The 21,463-nt window shown below is 36.4% G+C and overlaps 2 protein-coding genes across 2 annotated transcripts in view; both read left to right on the forward strand.

Moving 5' to 3' along the window:
- The first annotated feature begins 589 nt into the window (after positions 1 to 589).
- LOC149801958 (general transcription factor II-I repeat domain-containing protein 2B-like) lies at positions 590 to 1,093 on the forward strand. Its single transcript, XM_089956872.1, has one exon. It carries the CDS (start codon positions 590 to 592, stop codon positions 1,091 to 1,093), a length of 504 nt encoding a protein of 167 aa, XP_089812998.1.
- A 5,549-nt stretch (positions 1,094 to 6,642) lies between these two features.
- LOC149801959 (large ribosomal subunit protein uL24m-like) overlaps positions 6,643 to 21,463 on the forward strand; it is a 56,608-nt gene continuing 41,787 nt past the window's right edge. The window contains exons 1-2 of the mRNA XM_089956358.1: positions 6,643 to 6,801; positions 15,664 to 15,932. Of these exons, the coding sequence (XP_089812484.1) occupies positions 15,684 to 15,932 (249 nt within the window). The 5' untranslated portion in view covers positions 6,643 to 6,801; positions 15,664 to 15,683. The remainder of the gene's footprint in view (positions 6,802 to 15,663; positions 15,933 to 21,463) is intronic.

A 21,463-nucleotide genomic window follows, 5' to 3' on the forward strand; every position in this document is an offset into this window, starting at 1 on the left:
CACTATGAAACCAAACATCAATCCAAGTTTAAAACCTTTGAAGAGAAAAGTGAAGCCATCAAAAGGGCTATTTCTCTTTCAAGAAACAAACTGGTATTCTGAGTCAAGCAGTTGGAATGAAGAATAAAGCTACTGAATGTAGTTACAAAATTGCTCAGTGTGTGGCTTCGAAAGGCAAACCTTTTACAGATGGAGAGTACATCGAAGACACTTGTTTGGGCAGTGCTGAAATTATATTCAGTGATTTACCAAATAAAGAAACTATACTGTCTCGGATTCGAGAAATACCAGCTTCTGCAAGATCAACTGAGAGGCGCATAACTGATTTGGCTGAAAATTTAACAGTTAAACAAACGACTGGATTAAATCAAGCTATTGTATTTAGTGTCGCTCTTGATGAAAGCGTTGACTTGAATGACTTGTCACGCCTAGCTGTAGTCGCACGATATTATGAAGAGTTGTGTTGCTTGTTAGCTCTTCATGATACAACCAAAGCAGAGGACATTCTGACCGCATTCGTAAGCTATTTCAAAAATTAGACATCGAGTTGAATAAATTATTCTGTGTAACAACTAATGGTGCTGCTGCAATGGTTGGCAAAAAGAAAGGATTTGTCACACTTCTTGAGAATCACGTTGGACGTCGACTATTAAACTTCCATTGCATTATACACCAGGAGAGTTTGCGTGCAAAGATCTCATCACTGGACTTGCACTCTGTGATGGCAACTGTTGTTAAGATAGTCAACTTAATAGTTCCCCGCTCTTCATTGATTAACAGGCAATTCAAGTCTCTTCTACAAGAAAGTGAGAGTGAATATGCAGCTCTTCTGTTGTACAGCAATGTTCGCTGGCTTAGTCGAGATAAAGCCTTGAATAGATTCGTTTCTTGTCTAGAAGCAATTAAGGTGTTTCGTGATGAAAAAGAACATTTTCCGGAAATGAATGATGAGGACTGGCTGTTGAAGCTGATGTTTCTGACAGACATAACGACACATTTAAATAAGTTGAACTTGCATTTACAAGGACAGGGTCAAACAGTACTTGAACTAATGGAAAGGATTTGCGTTGAAACTGGACATATTTTGCCGTGATATCACCGCCAAAGCATTCAAGTACTTCCCAAATGTGAAGGCTCATTCAGATCGATTTACAGTGAATATAGACGAGCTTCATAAGTACACTGAAGTACTCAAAGTGGAGTTTGCTAAACGAAGTCAAGACTTTCAAATTCATGGACCCATATTTTCATACCTCATCAAGCCTGACTTGCTTGATCTGACTACTACCCAATTAGATCTGGATCTTTTTAGGTGGATGGATATTGACGATTTTGAAATGCAGCATGTTGAATTTAAGACATCAGAATTATGGACATCAAAATTTGCCGAATTGCGGAAATCTCTGGAAGGAAACTGCTTAGAAAAATCAGCTGCTATTCTCAAATGCTGGACATCCCTCCCTGAAGAATTCAGCTGTTTGCTCTATTTTCAGCGTTTTGTTCAACTTATATTTGTGAGTAGATTTTCTCTCACATGAAAACTGTTTTAAGTCCACAAAGAAGTCGCCTAACACCTGAACACTCAGAAGCCGGTGTGAAGCTGAAAGTGACCAAATATGTACTTGATATTTAACAATTAACCAAGAGCATGTAAGGACAAGGCTCACATTAATTGAGATACAGATTAATTACATTCAATTGAAGTTTTTATGCTCAATTTCTTCATGCTGAATGAATTAGAAATCCTACTTTGGCACACTATTATCAAAAGGTTGCCGACCCCTGGTCTAATAGCTTACACCACATGAGTTTGGCAATGTCAACATTGCTGCTTAAGTGGCAGCCATGGCCCGTTTAAATTGTATTTTGTCCTTGAACCTTTAGAGGATCGAGTCCTTTACGTTGTCACTGATGGTTGCAATAAACTTATTGCCTTGGAGATTATTATCCTCACCTAGATGACAAACTTCGCAAAGAGACTTTTTTGAGTTTGCCATCGGTGGATCTAAAATTGCTGTTGACGAGAAAAGACAACTTCTTCTCAAATGCAAAGTAAAATGTCTTACCCGCAACTTTTCGTTCCAGTCAAGTGTTCAACTTTGATGTCTTAAAGGAAGCCATAAAGATCCTACTTTCGAGTCAAAATGATGGATTCTCACACAATTGTATGTTTGTCAGATCATCAAATCGTCAGTCGACCCTTGGAGAAAGTGTATAGGACCGTCTTCCAGAACGAGCGCGACTTCCTGGTCACACCACCTTACGGGCACTGTTCTTGTAACGACTTCTGTTAAAAGAAAGCCAATGACAGCGTTAAAGACTTAGTAGATTACGAACTTCTCTTAACGTTTCACACGGCAACGAGTTGCGTGCGAGTTAGTGGCTATATTTTCATGGATTAGTTTACCGACAGATTCTCCGTGGCAAATTTAAGAGAAATACTTGCAAAGACGTGTACAAAATTTTATCTCATCGTGTTAACTGTGCTGCGATTAGTGATGAATACAAATTAGCCCACGTGTGAAGAATACATTTGTCACACTTAATCTACTTCTCATGCTTACCACAGTGTGTGTGTGTGTGTGTGTGTAGCTGCATACACTAACATGTTTACGTAACGATGTACGTGACTGGAAAGGCTTGCATTAGCCACCTGGATACAATAAGTGACTGATTATGCCAAATACGTCCTGATGAAAGAATGAAAACATTATTTTTTAAATGTAAATTTGTTACATTATTAAAGAAACAGATAATCCTTTTAATGTAAATTTGTTGCACACACACAAAAAGTCAAAATCCATGAACTTTGCTTTATAAATGGAAAGGTGATTTTTTTTCCTGCATAGTAATGAAAAATATCCAAATGCGTGTTTTGAAATGTAAATTTGTTCCATCATGAAGGAAATAATATAAATTAGTTTAAATGTAAATTTTTTTGCACCACGAAAAGCATTAACTTTATTAGTTTTGAAAGAATTGTAAACAATTTTGATTGTTGGACAATGAATCAAAACATGAACTGTGGTTTTTAAAACAGGAATTTGCAGCACTATAAAAGAAAAAACACGAACTTGTTTTTTTAAATGTGCGCTTATTGCAGCATGAAGAAAACATGAACGTTTTTAAAAGTGTATATATATTTTATATCATGAAAGAATAATATGATCTGTGTTTTTAGAAATGTGATTTTGTTATACTATGAACGAAACACATACACCTCTTTTATGTATTGTTTTTTTAATGTGATTATTTTTTGGGGGTATCACGATGAAAACATATTAAACATATATTGTGTCGTGTGTCGTTTATGGAATATTATAATTTCAAACACAACAGTAGAATTATGGCTGCATTTTCCGTTCTCAGAGCGACTGACGAAAGGTTTGATCGACAAAGCTATGAGGCGCTGTATTTTCGCTGTCCCTCTATCGGGCTCAGACAAAGCTAAATTTGTCAAACGTTTTATCAAACACACGTCAGTTTTGTTCCATCGTCCTCCACAAGAAGTCAATCATCTTACATGTTAATCCAAGAAAATCAAGGCGAATCCGTTTCATTTGAAGAAGGAATTGATCACGAAGTCTTTGGGGTCATGTCTGGCTCTAGTCAAACACATATTGTCATCTTCGATGACATATCAAGAGAAACTGAAGAAATTAAACTTTAGTTTATACAAACATGACATCATTGTAATGCCAGTAATATTTACATTATTAATTTTTTTCAGCAAAGTTAATAACTTTGCACCATCAGTCTCAATGCACATTATGTAGTGTTGTGAAAAATCCAAGACATAAGCATCAAGATCAATTTGGCAAAACAACTAGGAACACCTTATCTAAATTATGCTTACGATCATGCCGCTCATTTGCCATATGCATACCTGCTCATCGGTTCAAAACATACCACTTTCGATTATTATACATTTCGTACGGATCTGTCTAACCACTATTATCAAGAACCAGATCCAGCCATTTACAAATCATCTTTCTCGTCTGTCTAAAATAAGAACAAAAATATCATTCCCATCTTTTCTTTGTAATAATATTCAACATGTCTTTGTTTAGGTCTCATGCACCTGCCAAAATGAGTCGTGTACTGTGTTCTATCAGTCAAAAATTACACTTAAGAACAAATGCACACGTGCGATTACGTTTGCTAGAAGTTATTCTCACATAAGTGTTAATTTGATTTAACTTTTACAGCACGTCAGTTACTAACTGGCATAAATCAAACACTCCAAGAAATAAAACGCTTCTTTAAAAATAAAAATAAAAACGTAGCTTTGAGACAACTCGCTGATGCAAAAAGCGATAATCAAACGAATGACTGAAACCAGGTGGGTGTGGATCTTTGGGAGTGGGTGTGGATCTTTGGGAGTGGTAGAATTCGTTCTGTTTAAATATGTGATCATAATGCCAAGCTAAAAATCAAAACTCCAAAAGACTGACAAAAATGAAGCGAGGAACATGAAATTCACACTCTAAGGAAAAGAAGAAACCTAAATTAAACAACTCCTTCGAGAAAGAAAGGTACTGCCGCTCGAACTCGCAAGTCTTTAACTACATCTTGTTCTGTGACCGTACCCACTTCCTCTTCTTCTCTGGCAATGGGGAAGTCGGCTTATCCTGAGGTAAGACCATCTCTAGAGAAAGTTCTTCTCATGTGGTGACGTCTTTTTCTACTGCTGCAGCTAAACTGGTGACGTCACCTATGATAAGTGTCCAAATGCATGCTACAAAGTGTACTGAATTTCCTCAAACAAGAACTGGCACTATTTAATAAAGTGAGAATACCATTAATACATAAAGTCAAGTTGATAGGACGTCAAGGCGATTGGTGGACATTAATTCCAATATAAATCGATATTTTGGATAACATTCACTTCAGTTTTCTTCTTGGACAAAAAGTTCATACGATCATTAAATGTCCAAAGAGACCTTCCAGAAAAGGAAACAAAAGTATCTCTTCTCATTTAGCTAAACATTTAGGATGTCTTTTCAGTACTTTCCAAACCCAATACTCTTTATCGTGCATATTGGTTATCGCGCAGCCAAAACCACACTAAAATAATCTACGACCCCAAAAATAATCGACGTACACGTTACACAGACCCATTCGACAAAACTCTTTTCCAGAGGTCAAACCAGAATCCAGAGTAGCTGAGACGACAGACTTGTTTATTGTCATAGAACAAGTGTATGGACCTATACCCTTTTTTTTTTTTACAAATTGGAAGATATGAATGGAGAAGTGTTAACAGGAACATTTTTACTGGTTTGACTAATAAGTTACTGGTTTGACTAATAAGTTACCAAAGAAGAACACGACCTGTAGGCTGTAAGATACCGAAAACATTCTCGATCTAGATTTAGAAATGCTTGGCCGTTCACACTTTGGGTGAAATAAAAATGGCAATGGTTAGTGTTGGGACTGGTCGGCCTGGTATCATGATTATATGACTGGTTGGGACATGATGCTGTATGTCTGCGGCATGATGACAGTACTAGGCGATAAACTGCCACACTGCATACATCGTAGCTGCAGTGTCAGAAAACTTGTGACTGAAAATCGATATGACTGAAAATTGTTTAAGCTACGAAGTTCCCTATCTACCCACAAATTGTATTGTCTGCTCGATCCGGGCAATAACATCGTAGTCAAACATCTCCGATATAATGACAACCAAAGCACCATAGAAGTGGTGATCGTTATTACTCCACGCACTAACATTCAGTTTATACAGGCTCTCCTGAATGCGATCGTGTATGCAGAATTTGATAATCAACAGTTTGAAAGAAGTTATCCTAGATTATTAAAAATATTGAACACCAGCCCATTGACACAGATGAGAATGATGCCTTCTATCCAGAACGACAATCACCGACCACACGCGAAGAAAAGAAAGATACAGTCATGATGTCACGATTGCTGGACTGATTAATTGTAAATTAACGTCACATTTGGCCTTTAGGTAATGTGTGACATGTTCAGGCTGGATCAGGTGAAGTGTGTGTGTGTGTGTGTGTGTGTGTGTGTGTGTGTGTAAGATTTTTTAAAGGCGTCATGATTTTCCTCGAAAGGGCACATAAGCAAAGGTCTATGTGTCTGTTTATTCAAAATATGCATAATACCAAAACAAACATGCGCAAGAATAAAACGATGGTAAAATTTCGAATGACGTGTGACTGAATGTTTTGTGTACGCCCCCACCCCACTCCAACCCTGAAATTTAAAAATGTACGCACGACGTACAAATTAATTTGCACACAATGTACCTTTGTGGCTTAGTCGTCCAAGTCGGGCTGTCCCTATCGTCTAATTATGTGCTAGCCACATAATGTACCTATTATATTCCATTTTTTAGAATTTAATATAAAAAGCGTACTTCATGTTCCCAAAAGGTAAATACGTTACCCTGTATTAATTTAATGATCTTTTATGTTATTTCGCTAAAAATTGTCGAGTTATTAATTGATTTATGATCGCTTGACGAATAATTCTGAATTCTGATGTTAAAAATATTTACAGTCAATAAAAAAGAGAAGACAAATGTGGAGTTTTGGTGCTTTTATACTTTTGTTTTCTGCGTCATTCAGCTAAATCCGGTTCCGTGTATAGCCATTTTTTTTCATATAAAAAAATTTTGTTGCCCTTCTTCACATCGCAGCTTCAGGTTTAGGCAGAAAGTAGCAATATCCGGATTTAGTTTTGCATGAAAAGTCGAAGGTGTAAAACCAAGATCTTGACGGCGAATTTTGAAATCTCTAATTTTTTTTTCCTCAAGTTTTAAGCCAGGTAGGACACAGAACCATGTTGTTTAAAAATATATAATAAATTCTGATATTATAAAAATGTAAGAGGAACCGCTTCCCAAGTATTTATCAGCGACTGCATTGGTGGTGAAGGGGCTCCTATCGTTGCTTACAATATACGTAGAAATCATATATACAGGTAGGAGTGAAATTATGACTCGAGGCACAGGGGTTCGTTACAATGAAAATTTGAAGTATCCGTCCTTGAATCAAGGGATGAGGGTTCTAACCCGTAACAGTATAAACCTATGTTTAGTTGAAGCCACACTTCATATAGCATAATAGGTTTGGTACATGTACCTGTGTTTAGCTGAAGCCACACTTCATGTAGCATAATAGGTTTGGTACATGTACCTGTGTTTAGCCGAAGCCACACTTCATGTGGCATAATAGATTTGGTACATGGACCTATGTTTAGCTGAAGCCACACTTCATGTAGCATAATAGGTTTGGTACATGTACCTATGTTTAGCTGAAGCCACACTTCATGTAGCATAATAGGTTTGGTACATGTACCTATGTTTAGCTGAAGCCACACCATGTGGCATAATAGGTTTGGTACATGTACCTATGTTTAGCTGAAGCCACACCATGTGGCATAATAAGTTTGGTACATGTACCTATGTTTAGCTGAAGCCACACCATGTGGCATAATAGGTTTGGTACATGTACATATGTTTGGCTGAAGCCACACTTCATGTGGCATAATAGGTTTGGTATTATCCTGAACAGTGGTCCCCCTTATATATGGACACTCCTTCTGCACCAGGAAAGTGACCTTATAAGACGGGTGGCCTTTTCAGAGGGGGACTATATTTGTGAGATGTGTATGTATATTAGTATATAGTAGGAAAGCTACATATAACTTAAAGCAGTTAATATCTTCATTTAAAAGTAGCATTAATTATTAAAATGTTCTTGTCTTAAAAACATTTATTTCAAGGTAATGTAAAATAATGGTTCATATTCTAAGGCGTGAAATGTGAGTGGGGTATTGTTGGCATGCGCATTACAAAACCATTAAAAAAATTAGAGTCTTGGTACATATGCTGTTTGGTGTTTAAAATAATTCTCTTTCCATTTACTCCATTTTCCCACTGCTACAGAATGTTCTTATTTTATGTTCTTGTTTATTTGAGCTTTCCCAACCTAATTTTTTTGGCATGTGAACTCTCCCCATCATCGTCAGTAACTTTTATTTTTCTTCTGAAGTATTATTTCTTCATTTACATGATGACAGGTAATGTTTTGTAATGATTTATTCCTATGTGGCTAATTGTACAATACTGCAAATTAATTTTGCAGAGGAAACATTTGTAAACGAAATGCCTTATTATACAGGAAGTGGTACATGAAATGTCATGTGATTTTTTTGGTCTTTGTCTGGTACCCTGTTTTGTTTAATGTTAATTGTTTCTCTGTACGTGTGTTACATCCACAATTAAATCAGTTTTTAGCCTATCTGACCATGTTATGATCTTGACAATTACAACGGTTGTACTCGTCGATTTCAACAACAAAAATCAGATGTGTAAAACCCAAAGCTCTATCAAAACACTGTTGGTCCCATTTCTATCTGACCATGTTATGATCTTGACAGTTAATAATATCCGGTCATAATAGTCAATTAAATAAAAAATCCGCTGTGTGAAGCCCAAAGCTCTGTCACAACACTGCCGACCCCATTGCCTGCAGATGTTGGTATTCGTGATATAATAATAATCTTAGTGGTACATGTACTTTAGCCAACACTTCTTTCAGTAACGAAAACCTGACATTGAGAAACAGACATCGGGAAAGATAATCAGATTACTTACCTCACCGTAATTAAATATTGGTTCTGTACAAATTAATAATAAAATGTGGCTGCTTGTGGGGGGTAATATTTACATTTCTGCACTAATATGGTGGCTACTGGTTGTGTTAGCAGGGTGGCCTTTCTTGAGGGGTACTTTTGAACACAAACTTGTTGGTACCAAGAGACTCTGGCTGTAAAGGGGGGGGGGCCTCTTTCAGGGGGTGTTCATGAGGGGGACCACTGTATATATATATATATATATATATATATATATATATATATATATATATATATATATATATATGTATGTATGTATATATATATAGTACATGTACATGCATGATTTGTAGGTAAATTGTAAGCAATGATACAAGCCCCAGTGATTGGAGGTTGCAACTGCTGATTACTGATCACGGACATCAGAGGTGCTCAACTCAGACATTTACTTTTCCTACAGTGTACACCCACCCCAATATTTATGTTATTTGTGTGTATCAGGGTGGATGACTTATATTGTTAGACTGAAACCTTTACATGGGCCATAATCAACTTTTGACTTTAACTAAGCAAGACACACTGCAAAACTGAAAATTTTGTGTCTGAATAAAAGCATAAATACACACGTAAAATTAGGATGCGGGCCACACAAACCATGTTGGTGGGACATTTACAGCCGATGGGCATGCTGAAAAATGGCATTAAACCCTACAACAACAACAACAACAGCCTATGGGCAATATGTTGTGCACCTCTGATATACATTATTATCTCTTGTGAAGTTGCAGTCATGATTGTCTCTTATATTTCATATCCACAGTGTTGGTGGAGAAAAAAAATATTTGAATAATGCACATAATTAAAAAAACAAAAGTCATGGAATGCAGGACTGATCAAATTTTATTTTCTCTTTGATTCTTCCAGGACAAGTAGTTTCAGAATATCCACTTGTCCAAAAGTTGTTCTTTGCTCTTTTTTTTTCTTCCTAAAATGACTGGTGGTGGAGAACAACCATGTGAAGACATAATTTAGCTTTGTCCATTATCAGGCTGTTTGCTACTGATTAATAAATTTATGTCAAACGACCTTTGTATCCAGATGACCCCTCTTATTTTTTGAGTATTAATGTGTATTCAGTGTTAATTGACCTTGCATTTAAATTGCTGATGATTGCTAGGAAAACAGCAATAACTGTTGGCAAGAGCAATGATGAATGCATAGGTAATTTCCTGTGACAGGGATTGATACTTAGAAAAACTGAGTGTTCCAAAGGATTTAATGCTTTGGATCACTAGAAGATAGATAGTATTTACCATCTTGGTAGAAAGGTCAGTCAAAATAAAATAAATAGTGAGTGTCCTGATAATTCACTTACATATTTTTATAACAAAGCTGACACTCCGGTGAGAATAATATCTTTATGAGGTTGTTCTCTAGCACCAGTCATGTCAAAAAGAAGAAAAAATGCAGAGAACAACTTGCAGATGTACACTTTCTTTCTGCACCTACCTTTTCACTAGTTCCAAACTTTCAGTAATGTGCCATGAGTTGAGATAAAAGCAAAAGAATTGACATTCAAAATATTTGTTTCTTCAAAGGGCTTAACTTTCTAGTTTTTCATGTTGATGTTGTTATTGTTGTTGTTGTGGGGTTTAACGCCATTTTTCAGAACACGATAGACTATACATGGCAGCCAATATAAATGGTGGAGGAAGAACCCTGGGATAACCCAGAGAAGAACCACCAACCCACGAGAAGCTACTGGCAAGCTTTCTCACATACTCACATTGGCCGAATCCTAGACTCGAACCCACGCAGACAGAGGTGAGATGGCAGTGATCTGTAACGGAGAGCGCTTTAGACCACTTGGCCACTCGGGACCCCCTTTCACTGTTGAAGTATTGTAGATACACTATTTCTTGCTACGATACTGGTGACATAAGTACTTTCATTATCAAGAATGGAACTGGAAAGGAATTTACTTTGACTCAGACTTTCCATAAGTTCCATCATGACTGGATAAAATAGCTGAACATGTCAGTTCTTGTAATTAATATAAAGCTCCACACATTTCTTCTCCTGGGGTACAGGAATTCCATTGACAAATACACTGGTTGAATTTCAAACCTGTGCCAGTTTGGGATATTGTTTGCAATACTTTCCTTCAGTGAATTCAAGCCATGGATAATTATCAACCCATTATGGTTGAATTTGTCTTTCTCTTAGTGTCATATATGACATGTTTTGCTTCTATAGAATCTGGCTGATGTCTTTTAGGAGAAATAGTTACCTCAGACTCAGTGGCAGCTTCATGTTTTATCCCTCAGCTTTCATGTGATTATTGGGGCTCTGAGTGGCCGAGTGGTCTAAAGCGCTTTCTGTTATGGACCACTGCCATCTCACCTCTGTCTGTGTGGGTTTGACTCTCTCGGATACGGCCAATGTGGGTATGTGAGAAAGCTTACCAGTAGCTTCTTCTGGGTCAGTGGTTCTTTTTGGCCGCCATGTATAGCCTATCGTGTGCTGAAAAATGGTATTAAACCCTACAACAACAACAACAACAAAATCATGTGATTATTCCTTCTAAGAATTTTCCACACAAAAATAGTTTAGTAAACTCAGATTATCCACATAGTAAAAGATCACCTTGTTTCTCCACTACTTCAGAAGTTGTTATAACATTGATGTTGAAAGATTAACACACACATCTTTATTAGCATGATTATTTAGCTTTAAATGTCAAACCACACATAGGCAGATGATCGTCTGTTTAGTCAAGTAAAAATTAAATAATCATTACTGTGATTGAATCAGTTCATTAAGTGAGTCACTAATGCCAGTTCAATATTCTGGGGCAGGGGCCTGACACTTTTTTAATTAATTTCCATCTGTCTCAAGCTGCAAAAAGTCTTGTTCTGATTTATAGCAAAATAACACTTATTCATGATCTTATTTGAAAAAAAATATTTAATTTGAGATAAAAGAAAAGAAAATAGTTTATTTAAAATGACAATAACAGTCCTCTCCACCACCACCCCTTCTCAGTCCATGACCTTATAATAGATGAATTTGTTATGTTTATGTTAATTATTGTATAAGTTATGATGTATAAGCTGTAATTTAAGCTTACACTACAGCTGATACGGTCAGAGACATTATGTTGACATTAGAGAGACTATTGATAAATATAGAAAGTGTTGAGACCCTCAGACTTCCATTTTGGCAAACTAACTTGCACTGGCAAACTTCGTAAAGAAAATTACTTAAAACATTGAGTTTTGTTGGGGAAACACACCCACTTGTTCAGCTTGGCCAGTTAGGATTAACTTTCTCTAATTGCCAAAAGTGTAACATTCCCATCGAAGTTATGATAATTCTTTCTAGAATGCCTTTATTAATAACTGTTCTGGAAAATAACATTTTTGACACCAGTTCAATTCGCCCAAGATTTCCCAAAATTTAGCTCAACTTTATCTTTTTCCACTTCTTGACCTTACGTTAACATATCTCTCTAACTGTTATTTGAGCAGACTCTAATTAAAAGTCAGTCATACCCCCTAAGTACTGGTAATGGATTACTAACTTTTTAGTGACATGTTAATCCATGTGATACTAATGCCAATATAGGAAAATGTAGCATAACGCACGCATGCCTATATAAGGAATTGTACCATAACTCATGCATGCCTGTATAAGGAACTGTAGCATAACTCGTGCATGTCTTTAAAAGGAACTGTAGCATAACTCGTGCATGCCTATATCAGTAACTGTAGCATACCTCATGCATGCCTATATCAATAACTGTAGCATAATTCATGCATTACTCATGCGTGCCTAAATAAGGAACTGTAGCATGACTCCAGCACACCTGTTTCAATAACTGTTGCATAACTTAGATACCTTGGACAAACCAAGCCTTAATTTCACCATCATTAATGAAATGTAAAATAATAATTCGAACTGTTACTGAAGTCCTAAATCTAGGTTGATGGTTGTAAGCAAATATGTCTAAGGGACCATCTATTTTCTTTTACCTCAAAATAATTTTAGCAACTAATATAATGGATATGGTAGGTACTGTTTTTTTCCCCATTAATTCTGAGTAAGAATACTTTTATTACAGACTATCGGGGTGTGTGTGTGTGTGTGTGTGTCGATAGTTTCCTTCAAAATCACAAGCCTTTTGAAAATTATATAACCGTCCCTTACTGATTTTCTAATTGGTGTTGGTTGTCTTTATAATTACTTTGAATCAGTTTATGTTTATGGGTATCAATATATGTGGTTTTGTGACAAATGTTATTTTTGTCTATACTCAAATTTCTTGGTAGGATGATACGGTCCTACTATTTACATGATTGGTGGAAGGGATCCTGTTGTTTCCACAGAATGATCATTGTCCATTGGCTGTTAAAATTCATGGTTTATGGAAGGGATCCTGTTGTTTCCACAGAAGGGTCATTATTCATTGGGTATTTAAATTGATGGTTCGTGGAAGGGGTCCCATTGTTTCCACAGAAGGATCACACTGGTCAACAGTGAAATCATTACTGACTTGAAAAGGCCCTAATCTGTAGTATTTTGGTGTGCCGAACACGAATATAACCGTGAAAAATTTGTATTGGCTCTCGTTTTGAAGATATTCATATACCTCATTTTCTATGTTTCACTGTGTAAATTTCTCCAGTAGGACTGCAGCAACATCCGGAATAATGATGTAACATTGCATAATACCATCATGCTCACATCATCCACAGTTGATTGCATCATTTTCTGATGCAATGCAATACTAATGCCATGCGGCTGCTGAAGTAAGTTGACGTCAGCAGTGTACTATACATGTGTAGGCCTATTATACTAATGCCAGGCGGCTGCTGAAGCTGACGTAAGCAGTGTACTATATAAAGCCCAATCAGATAGGTTCAGCATTTAAAATATTTTAGACGTTGTGCGAGACAGTTCAAGCTACTGTTACATAAAACTTATTATTTTATCCATTTACGTACAATAAAGAACAGTAATGCCTCGAAAGTGTGTTAATACCGTGGACAATTTTTGCTATATTTGTGGGGAAGTGACATTTGCCAACCAGAAGAAAAGTATCAATTCTCAAGTGAAGAAGGCATATCATCTTTACTTCGGATGCAAGGTTGGTGACCAAGACAAGCCTTGGGCTCCGCATATATGCTGTGCTACATGTACAACACAGCTTTCACAGTGGTTGAATTGCAAAAGGTCATCAATGCCGTTTGCAGTCCCAATGGTGTGGAGAGAGCCAAGCAACCACCTAAATGACTGTTACTTCTGCTTGGTTCCTCCTCTTTCCGGCGGAATAACGAAGCGAAAGAAGTCGAGAATAGTCTACCCAAACATTCCGTCTGCATTGAGACCAGTTCCACATGGTGAGGGACTTCCTATTCCAGAACCTCCAGCAGAATATTCTCTTGATTCATCTGACGAAGACAAAGGTGAGTCGACCTGTTCTTCTCCTGGTCCATCAGCATGCAGTGATCCAGATTTTCACTGTGGTGCATCATCAACCCCACACAGAATAACACAGGAAGAACTAAATGACCTGATTCGTGATTTGGACTTATCAAAGAACAAGGCAGAATTGCTAGGATCAAGACTCCAACAATGGAATCTTCTAGAAGAAGATGTCACAATTACTGCATATCGAAAGCGCCACCAGCAATTGGAGCCTTTCTTCAGAAAGGAAAGTAATCTGATATTCTGTTCCGATATTGAGGGCCTCATGAATGCTTTAAAAATTACTCATGACCCACAAGAATGGAGACTATTTGTGGACTCTTCGAAACTGAGTCTCAAGGCTGTGCTTTTGCACAATGGAAACATTCTTCCATCTATTCCAGTAGCGTATGCTGTCCACATGAAAGAGACATACGATAACTTAAGGCAGCTACTGAATTCCATTGAGTATAACAAGTACAGCTGGCACCTCTGTGGTGATTTGAAGGTAGTTGCCCTTTTAATGGGACTGCAGCAAGGATATACAAAATACATGTGTTTCTTATGCGAGTGGGATAGCCGAGCAAGGGAAATGCACTACATGAGGAAGGAATGGACTCACAGGCAGAATGTAGCCATTGGAGAGAAGAATATCCAACACCCAGCTCTGGTTGAGGCTCAGAAAATCTTGCTACCACCCCTTCACATCAAACTAGGTTTGATGAAGAACTTCGTGAAAGCCATTGACCGGACTTTGCCAGCATTCCGATACCTGCATGAAAAATTCCCTCGACTCAGCGAAGCAAAGATTAAAGAGGGAGTTTTTGTGGGTCCTCAGATTCGAGAGCTTTTCAAAGATGACCGGTTCAACAACTTGCTGGAAGGTGACGCGAAACGAGCATGGAATGCTTTTCGCCTAGTTTCTACAAACTTCCTCGGAAATGTTAGGGCAGAAAACTATAAGGAACTAGTAGAAGACATGTTGATGAAGTATAAGAAACTTGGCTGCAATATGTCTCTAAAGATTCACTTCCTTCATTCCCATTTGGATTTCTTTCCTAGCAACTGTGGTATTGTTAGTGATGAACACGGCGAACGTTTTCATCAAGATATCGCAACAATGGAACAAAGATACCAGGGAAAATGGTCCACTACAATGCTGGCTGACTACTGCTGGACACTCCTCAGAGATGCTCCCGAACAGCTGTACAAGAGACAGGCGAAGAAATCTAAGATGTAGTCAATGACTTGATTTTTTATAGGTAGGCTATTACAGTTGACCTTTTACTATTGGAATGCATTTCGTTATGTAAACATTAATTTCTTGCAGATTACAAAAGAACTAGAGCCAATTTTGCAATTTGACTGTCATATTCGTGTTCAGCACATAAAAATTGATAAGAATTGACTAATTTTATTTCAGTAACATGACTTTTGTAAAAATTTGTTGTCCAGTGTCATTATTCATTGGATATTTAAATTCCTAGTTTGTTGCAACCAGGCAATCTACAAAAATTGGTACCCCACGAAACAATAATCAATCGACAGAATGTTGATTTTAATTAATTATTTTTCTTTCAGATTTTGGTTTAGACTGAAAGATGAGGCTGACTGTTTCTTTGTGTTGTCAATACTTTAAAAGATATGTGCAGAGTGAAATTGAGAAAAAGACTGGATTTAGGACATGGAAGCCCATAAGGGGAGTGAAAGTTATTGCCCCCAAAAAATGGTACTTTAATGAACATCCTCCATGGACAACAGAGGCCCAGAATGCAAATGGATATATACTGAAGCAGCCCAAAGTTCTTGTTGAGCCAGTCAAGGAGTGGAAGATATTTGTTGGAGACAGGGTAAAAATAACTGCATGATATGTTCTGTGGCAAAGATGTTTTTGTAGGAGGTGGGCAAGAGGGATACCTTTCATGCTAGGAGCATTTTTTGCAACCGGATATCATCTAGCTAATGATTGAATGTAGATATTATTTTTTGGAAGCATAATAACAGGCAACATTTAAATATGTGGTGCACATTAACGCAGCATCATCATACCTGGAATTAGTACAAAAATGGTAACTTTAATGAGGTACATGGTGAGTGAGCTGGATAGACCCACATGGGAGGGCTCTTGAAGGGTGGATATTACTGCAGAGACAAGTAATTCATTTCCCATAGACCATAATGCTTTTGACTGGCCAAATTACCATAATTTCTTGGTAAGATTGGCAAGACATTCTTAGATCCTATGAAAGACCTTTTCAAGAGGAAACTTTTTAAATGCTCCAAATAGTATCCAGTGCACCTCCATTTTAATAAAAATTCCCTTATATTTAAAAATTTGGCCAGGTGAGATCTTGTGGCTTACATCTGGAAGTACCAGGGTGGCATATGTGATAAAATTGTTAAAGTTTCAAATCAAGTATAGAATTTCCTCACAGATAGACTTTTTCTAAAAAATTATGTTGATTTTTATATTAATTACTTTCTGCCAATCAGTGGTCTTCATTCTTAGAATTTCAGTATTTAATATATCACCACACATAGCCTGTGTCTCAAAGTTATTAGTTGAAAGTGACCATTAGGGTTAGAAGGGGGGTTAGTGTCCTGTTATTATCATCGAGCTGGAGACTGATACTCAATATCAACAAAATGTAAACATGATAAGAAATCTGTATTATAATCAAACATAATCCCAGTAGTACCCGTCCTGCATTGTGGTCCTGAAATTGGTGTTTGTTTTCTTTTACCATGTTCTGTAACTTTGTATTCAGTAACCACTTGTTTAGCATTGACTGTTGCATTGTTCATACTAGTAGGTTTTTTAACAGATCACTCTGGTTTATCTTACACCAGAGTAGAAGGTTTGCTAAACTCAAATGTCAGCCTGCCCACAAGTGTGGCATTAACTTCTGCCTCATTCACACTAATGTTCATTTTATTTACAGGTCACACATGCAGGGTTGAGCAAATTATTTTTCTCCATCCACCTATTCCAAAATTTAAATTACTTGTCAAGACTATATGAGAAGTATGCACTTAAATCTTTAGAAATAATGAACAAAATAATGTACAACATGTTTTTTAAAAGAATTTCATATTTCAAAAACATTGGTTCATATTATACAATTTTATGTTTTTCAGGTATCTTATATATACATGTACTATTTTTTTGCACCAATATTGTAGCATCAGTACTTCCATCAGCAAGAATAGAAAGGAATTTACTGGAATTCAGACATTTTCTATCTTATTCTCTCAAAACCTGTTTGATTGATAGAATAGAGTCTCTTGCCCAGAATCTGTTCCTATAATTGGCATCAAGCTCCATGCCATTTTACTCCAGGAGTGCACACATCATTTCCATATCAAAAAATCATTTCCCATAATAGGCTATGCTGTGGGCTGTGTTAAAGAGAGCTTTTGTTGCTTTATATTTCAGTCATATTAGTTTTGAAAGGGTCTTTTCTTGTGAAGTGTTTTTAACTGTAACTTCAGGGATTTTCTTCACATGCTGGCTAGTTTCATGCACACACTGGTCTTGTGAGTTCCAGATCTGTTATCAGACTTGAATGGTTCAATACTGAATTTGTCATTTCCATCGACAAATACACTGGTTACATTCCCATTCTGTGCCAGTTTGGAATATTGTTTGCAATAACTGCAAAATAACTTTACTTCTGAGCTGAATTTAAGCCAGGGATAGTTATCAATCCAGTGCAGCCGAAAATTTCTGTTTCTTAGTTGTGTCATATTTGACATTTTTTGTTTCCACATTGTGTGGCGTATGTCTTAGGAGAAATTGTTACCTCACACTCTGTGTCAGTCTTAAATTTACCCCTTCACTTTTGCATGAATTTTCCTTCAGAAATTTTGTCCACATTAACTTCTTTGCAAAAGAACTTAATAAACTCATTTTATTCACATAATAAATATCACCTAGCTAAACAGTTACTTGGATATGAACATACATTATGTCTTTTAAATGTGAACAGAGTCAGTTCCTTTATTAGCATAATTGTTTTACTACAGATGCAATATGGATGTGGCAGTTAATATATAAAATCAATTAAATATTAAAGAATCATAACTGTCATTTGACCAGTTAATATATATAATCAATTAAATATTAAAGAATCATCACTGCCATTTAATCAGTTCTTTAAAGAAACCAGCACTAATGTCGCTCAAGTGCTTTTCATTAATTTAATTGGATAGCGAATCGCTGGTTTAAACTCAAATGGTGAGCTGTTCATTAGGATCTAGTTTGAGTAAATACAGTACAATAAAGCCATTTAAAACATTGCTAATTAGTCATACAGGTTTTGTTTTGTTTCACATGTTTTGATTGGTCAATAATTGATTGCTTAGCCCACTATTTAGCAAAGCAGTAATAGAATGTACACACATGCAACAGTTATCAATGACCACCGACCATAGGTGTGATACAGGGGTAAATAAATGCATGGATATGGGTAGAATCAAGCATTCAGTGTACTTGGATGACTGGCCAACTAAAGGAAGATAAAGTGACTATGGCATGAAAATAAGCACTACCCTGACCTTTTTAGATCAGAAAAAGCACTTTTTCCCAACTTTTTTTTATCCTTCAACAGGTTCTATCACTTATTGCATATATCAGCATAAAAGGAAACATTCCAAACTTGTTCTCCATATATGATTTAAGTAATTTACTTAATAACCACTTTTGTGTGATATTGCTTTGTATCTCAATTGAGCTGGATGACAATACTTACGGTGTGTCACACAGTGAACAAGCTACATTTACGTCTGATTGGTGGTTGTTTTTCTCTGGACTTAGCAAACAATAACCACCAAACAGAACTGAATGTAGCATATTTCACTGTGTGACATTCCGGAAGTGTAGCCCACATATTCATTGCAAGTAGTTGAGATGTGAAGCAACAGCAAAAATTTGCATAAAAGATCAGTAAAAGGCTTAAATCATACATGGGGAACAACTCTGGAATGTCTTCTTTGCAGTGATATATGTTGCAAGTGGCTGAGCATAGTAATGGGATAAAATAATCAGCATAGAATTGGTGAGGGAGGGTCAGATTTCAGACTGTGAGTTAATCACTTTGTGTGCAGATTTGTTGAAGGTGAGTGGGTGTTGTCAATAGTTACTGACATAAATAAGTAAAATATGCTGGCTAGCACTGTCTCTCATGAATTGTCAATTTAAGAATAAAAAGGCAGAGAACTATCAACTATTCATGACTGCTGAAGATTAAAGTAGTTTGTATTGGGTAAGTATCGTTTTGTAGCGATTCTTCATCTCTTTATCAGTATGGGAAAAATATATGACTTTGTATTTAGCTCATACCCAGATAGGCTTTTAGCACCACGTACACTTACCATTACATCAAGATCCATGAAATTTAAAGAGGGGATGTATCTTGATAAATACTACACCCTAATCACAAAATTGGTCACTGTGATCCATATTTCATGCCTCAGAGACTTGGGTTCAGTCTGACACTGTTCATGCCAGAATTATCAAACTAGGTGACTATGAATCCCTCCATTGTGACCTATATTTCATCATTTCCTGGCTTTAGTCAAGTTTTTGCATTTAGGTCATGAACGCCTGAGTTTTGGGCATGTTACATACATACTATCCATCCTAAATAATGAAACTTGGTGAGGGAATGTGTATCGATGAGTTCTATATCCTATTCACCAAAAAAGGTCCCTGTGAGCTATATGTCATACTTCAGTGACATTGTTCAGATTTGTTATAGTTGATTTTACTGGTGCTGTTTATGTCCCCAATCACTGAACTTGATTATGTGATGTATATTTATTACTACTACACCCTTATAACTTAAAAATGTAACTGTGACATACATTTTAAAGTTTACTAATATGTGTTAAGTAATTATGTTTATGATCACATTTATCCAATCATGCTAGACCTATATACATTCTAGCTTACTGAGAAGGTCTTTTTCTGACCAGTGCAGTTGGAAGCTGAAATAAATACATTTATTAGTAACAAAACTTTCCATTTTAATGACTTTATATTGTGTACTGCAATATTTAACTCTCAGCTTATTAACTATTTTACACGTGATTGTTTATAGGAATTAGATGAGTGGGCTTCACCACTTTGTGTGCTTTCCTGTGAACACCTGAGTTTTGGGCATGTTACATACATACCATCCATCCTAACTCATGAAACTTGGTGAGCCTGTAATGGCTAATCAGATAATTATTGATGCATGAAGTTTGTTTCTACTACTGGCTTTCATGCCAAGTTTAATCAGAGCCTGTGACTTTAACTAACTTTAACTAAGCAAAGTCTCGTTTCTAGGGGTGAACATTATAATAGCTTGTAAAACAGATTTTAAGAAAACTTATGTTGAAAAAGAATACAAAAAGGAGTTTAATCTGTTTTCTGTATAGCATATTATAGTACCTCCACTTTGGTATGCTAAAGAAGAAAGTTGCTTTTATTATTTTGTCTGTCATTCCCTTTCCAAGTAGGTAGGCAAGTAATAGGTAGCTAGGTGGATTCACAATATATCAGCACAATATTAGTTACACAAAAGCTCAGACTGCATTTTAAAGTGATTAAAAGTTCTATTGAAGAACGATAAAAGATTGAGGGGAACAAATGTTTATTAGAAAAAGGCCAGGCTCACTTCAGTCCAATTTTATTTTCTGCTTTCAAGATGATATTTACAGTGGCTACAGAAGATTACTAAAAGTAGAGGGTGAACTATGTAATTATGACTAAAAGTTTTTTAAATGACAGCTGTTTTACTTATGTTTTTATGTGGCTTATAAGAACATTATAATTCTTTCCCATATGGATGTGATTTGTATATTCATTCTGGATTTTAGCAGTGCATATAAAACAATTATTAAAGAGACTGTCATGTCTCCCTTGCTTATGAAAGTCTATCATAAGAGTTTATGATGTCTCCATTGCCTATGAGAGTCTGTCATAAGAATTTGCCATGTCTCCCTTGCTTATGAGAGTCTATCATAGGAGTTTGCCATGTCTCCCTTGCTTATGAGAGTCTGTCATAAGAGTTTATGATGTCTCCATTGCCTATGAGAGTCTGTCATAAGAGTTTGTCTCCATTGCCTATAAGAGGCTATCATAAGAGTTTGCCATGTCTCCCCTGCTTATGAGAGTCTATCATAAGAGTTAGCCATGTCTCCATTGCCTGTGAGAGTCTATCATAAGAGTTTGCCATGTCTCCCTTGCTTATGAGAGTCTATCATAAGAGTTTATAATCTCTCCATTGCTTATGAGAGTCTATCATAAGAGTTTGCCATGTCTCCCTTGCTTATGAGAGTCAATCATAACAGTTTATGATGTCTCCATTGCTTATGAGAGTTTATCATAAGAGTT

The sequence above is a fragment of the Sinohyriopsis cumingii genome, chromosome 4 (assembly GCF_028554795.1).
Source record: "Sinohyriopsis cumingii isolate HCF-2022 chromosome 4, ASM2855479v2, whole genome shotgun sequence".
NCBI classification, from domain to species: Eukaryota; Metazoa; Mollusca; class Bivalvia; order Unionida; family Unionidae; genus Sinohyriopsis; species Sinohyriopsis cumingii.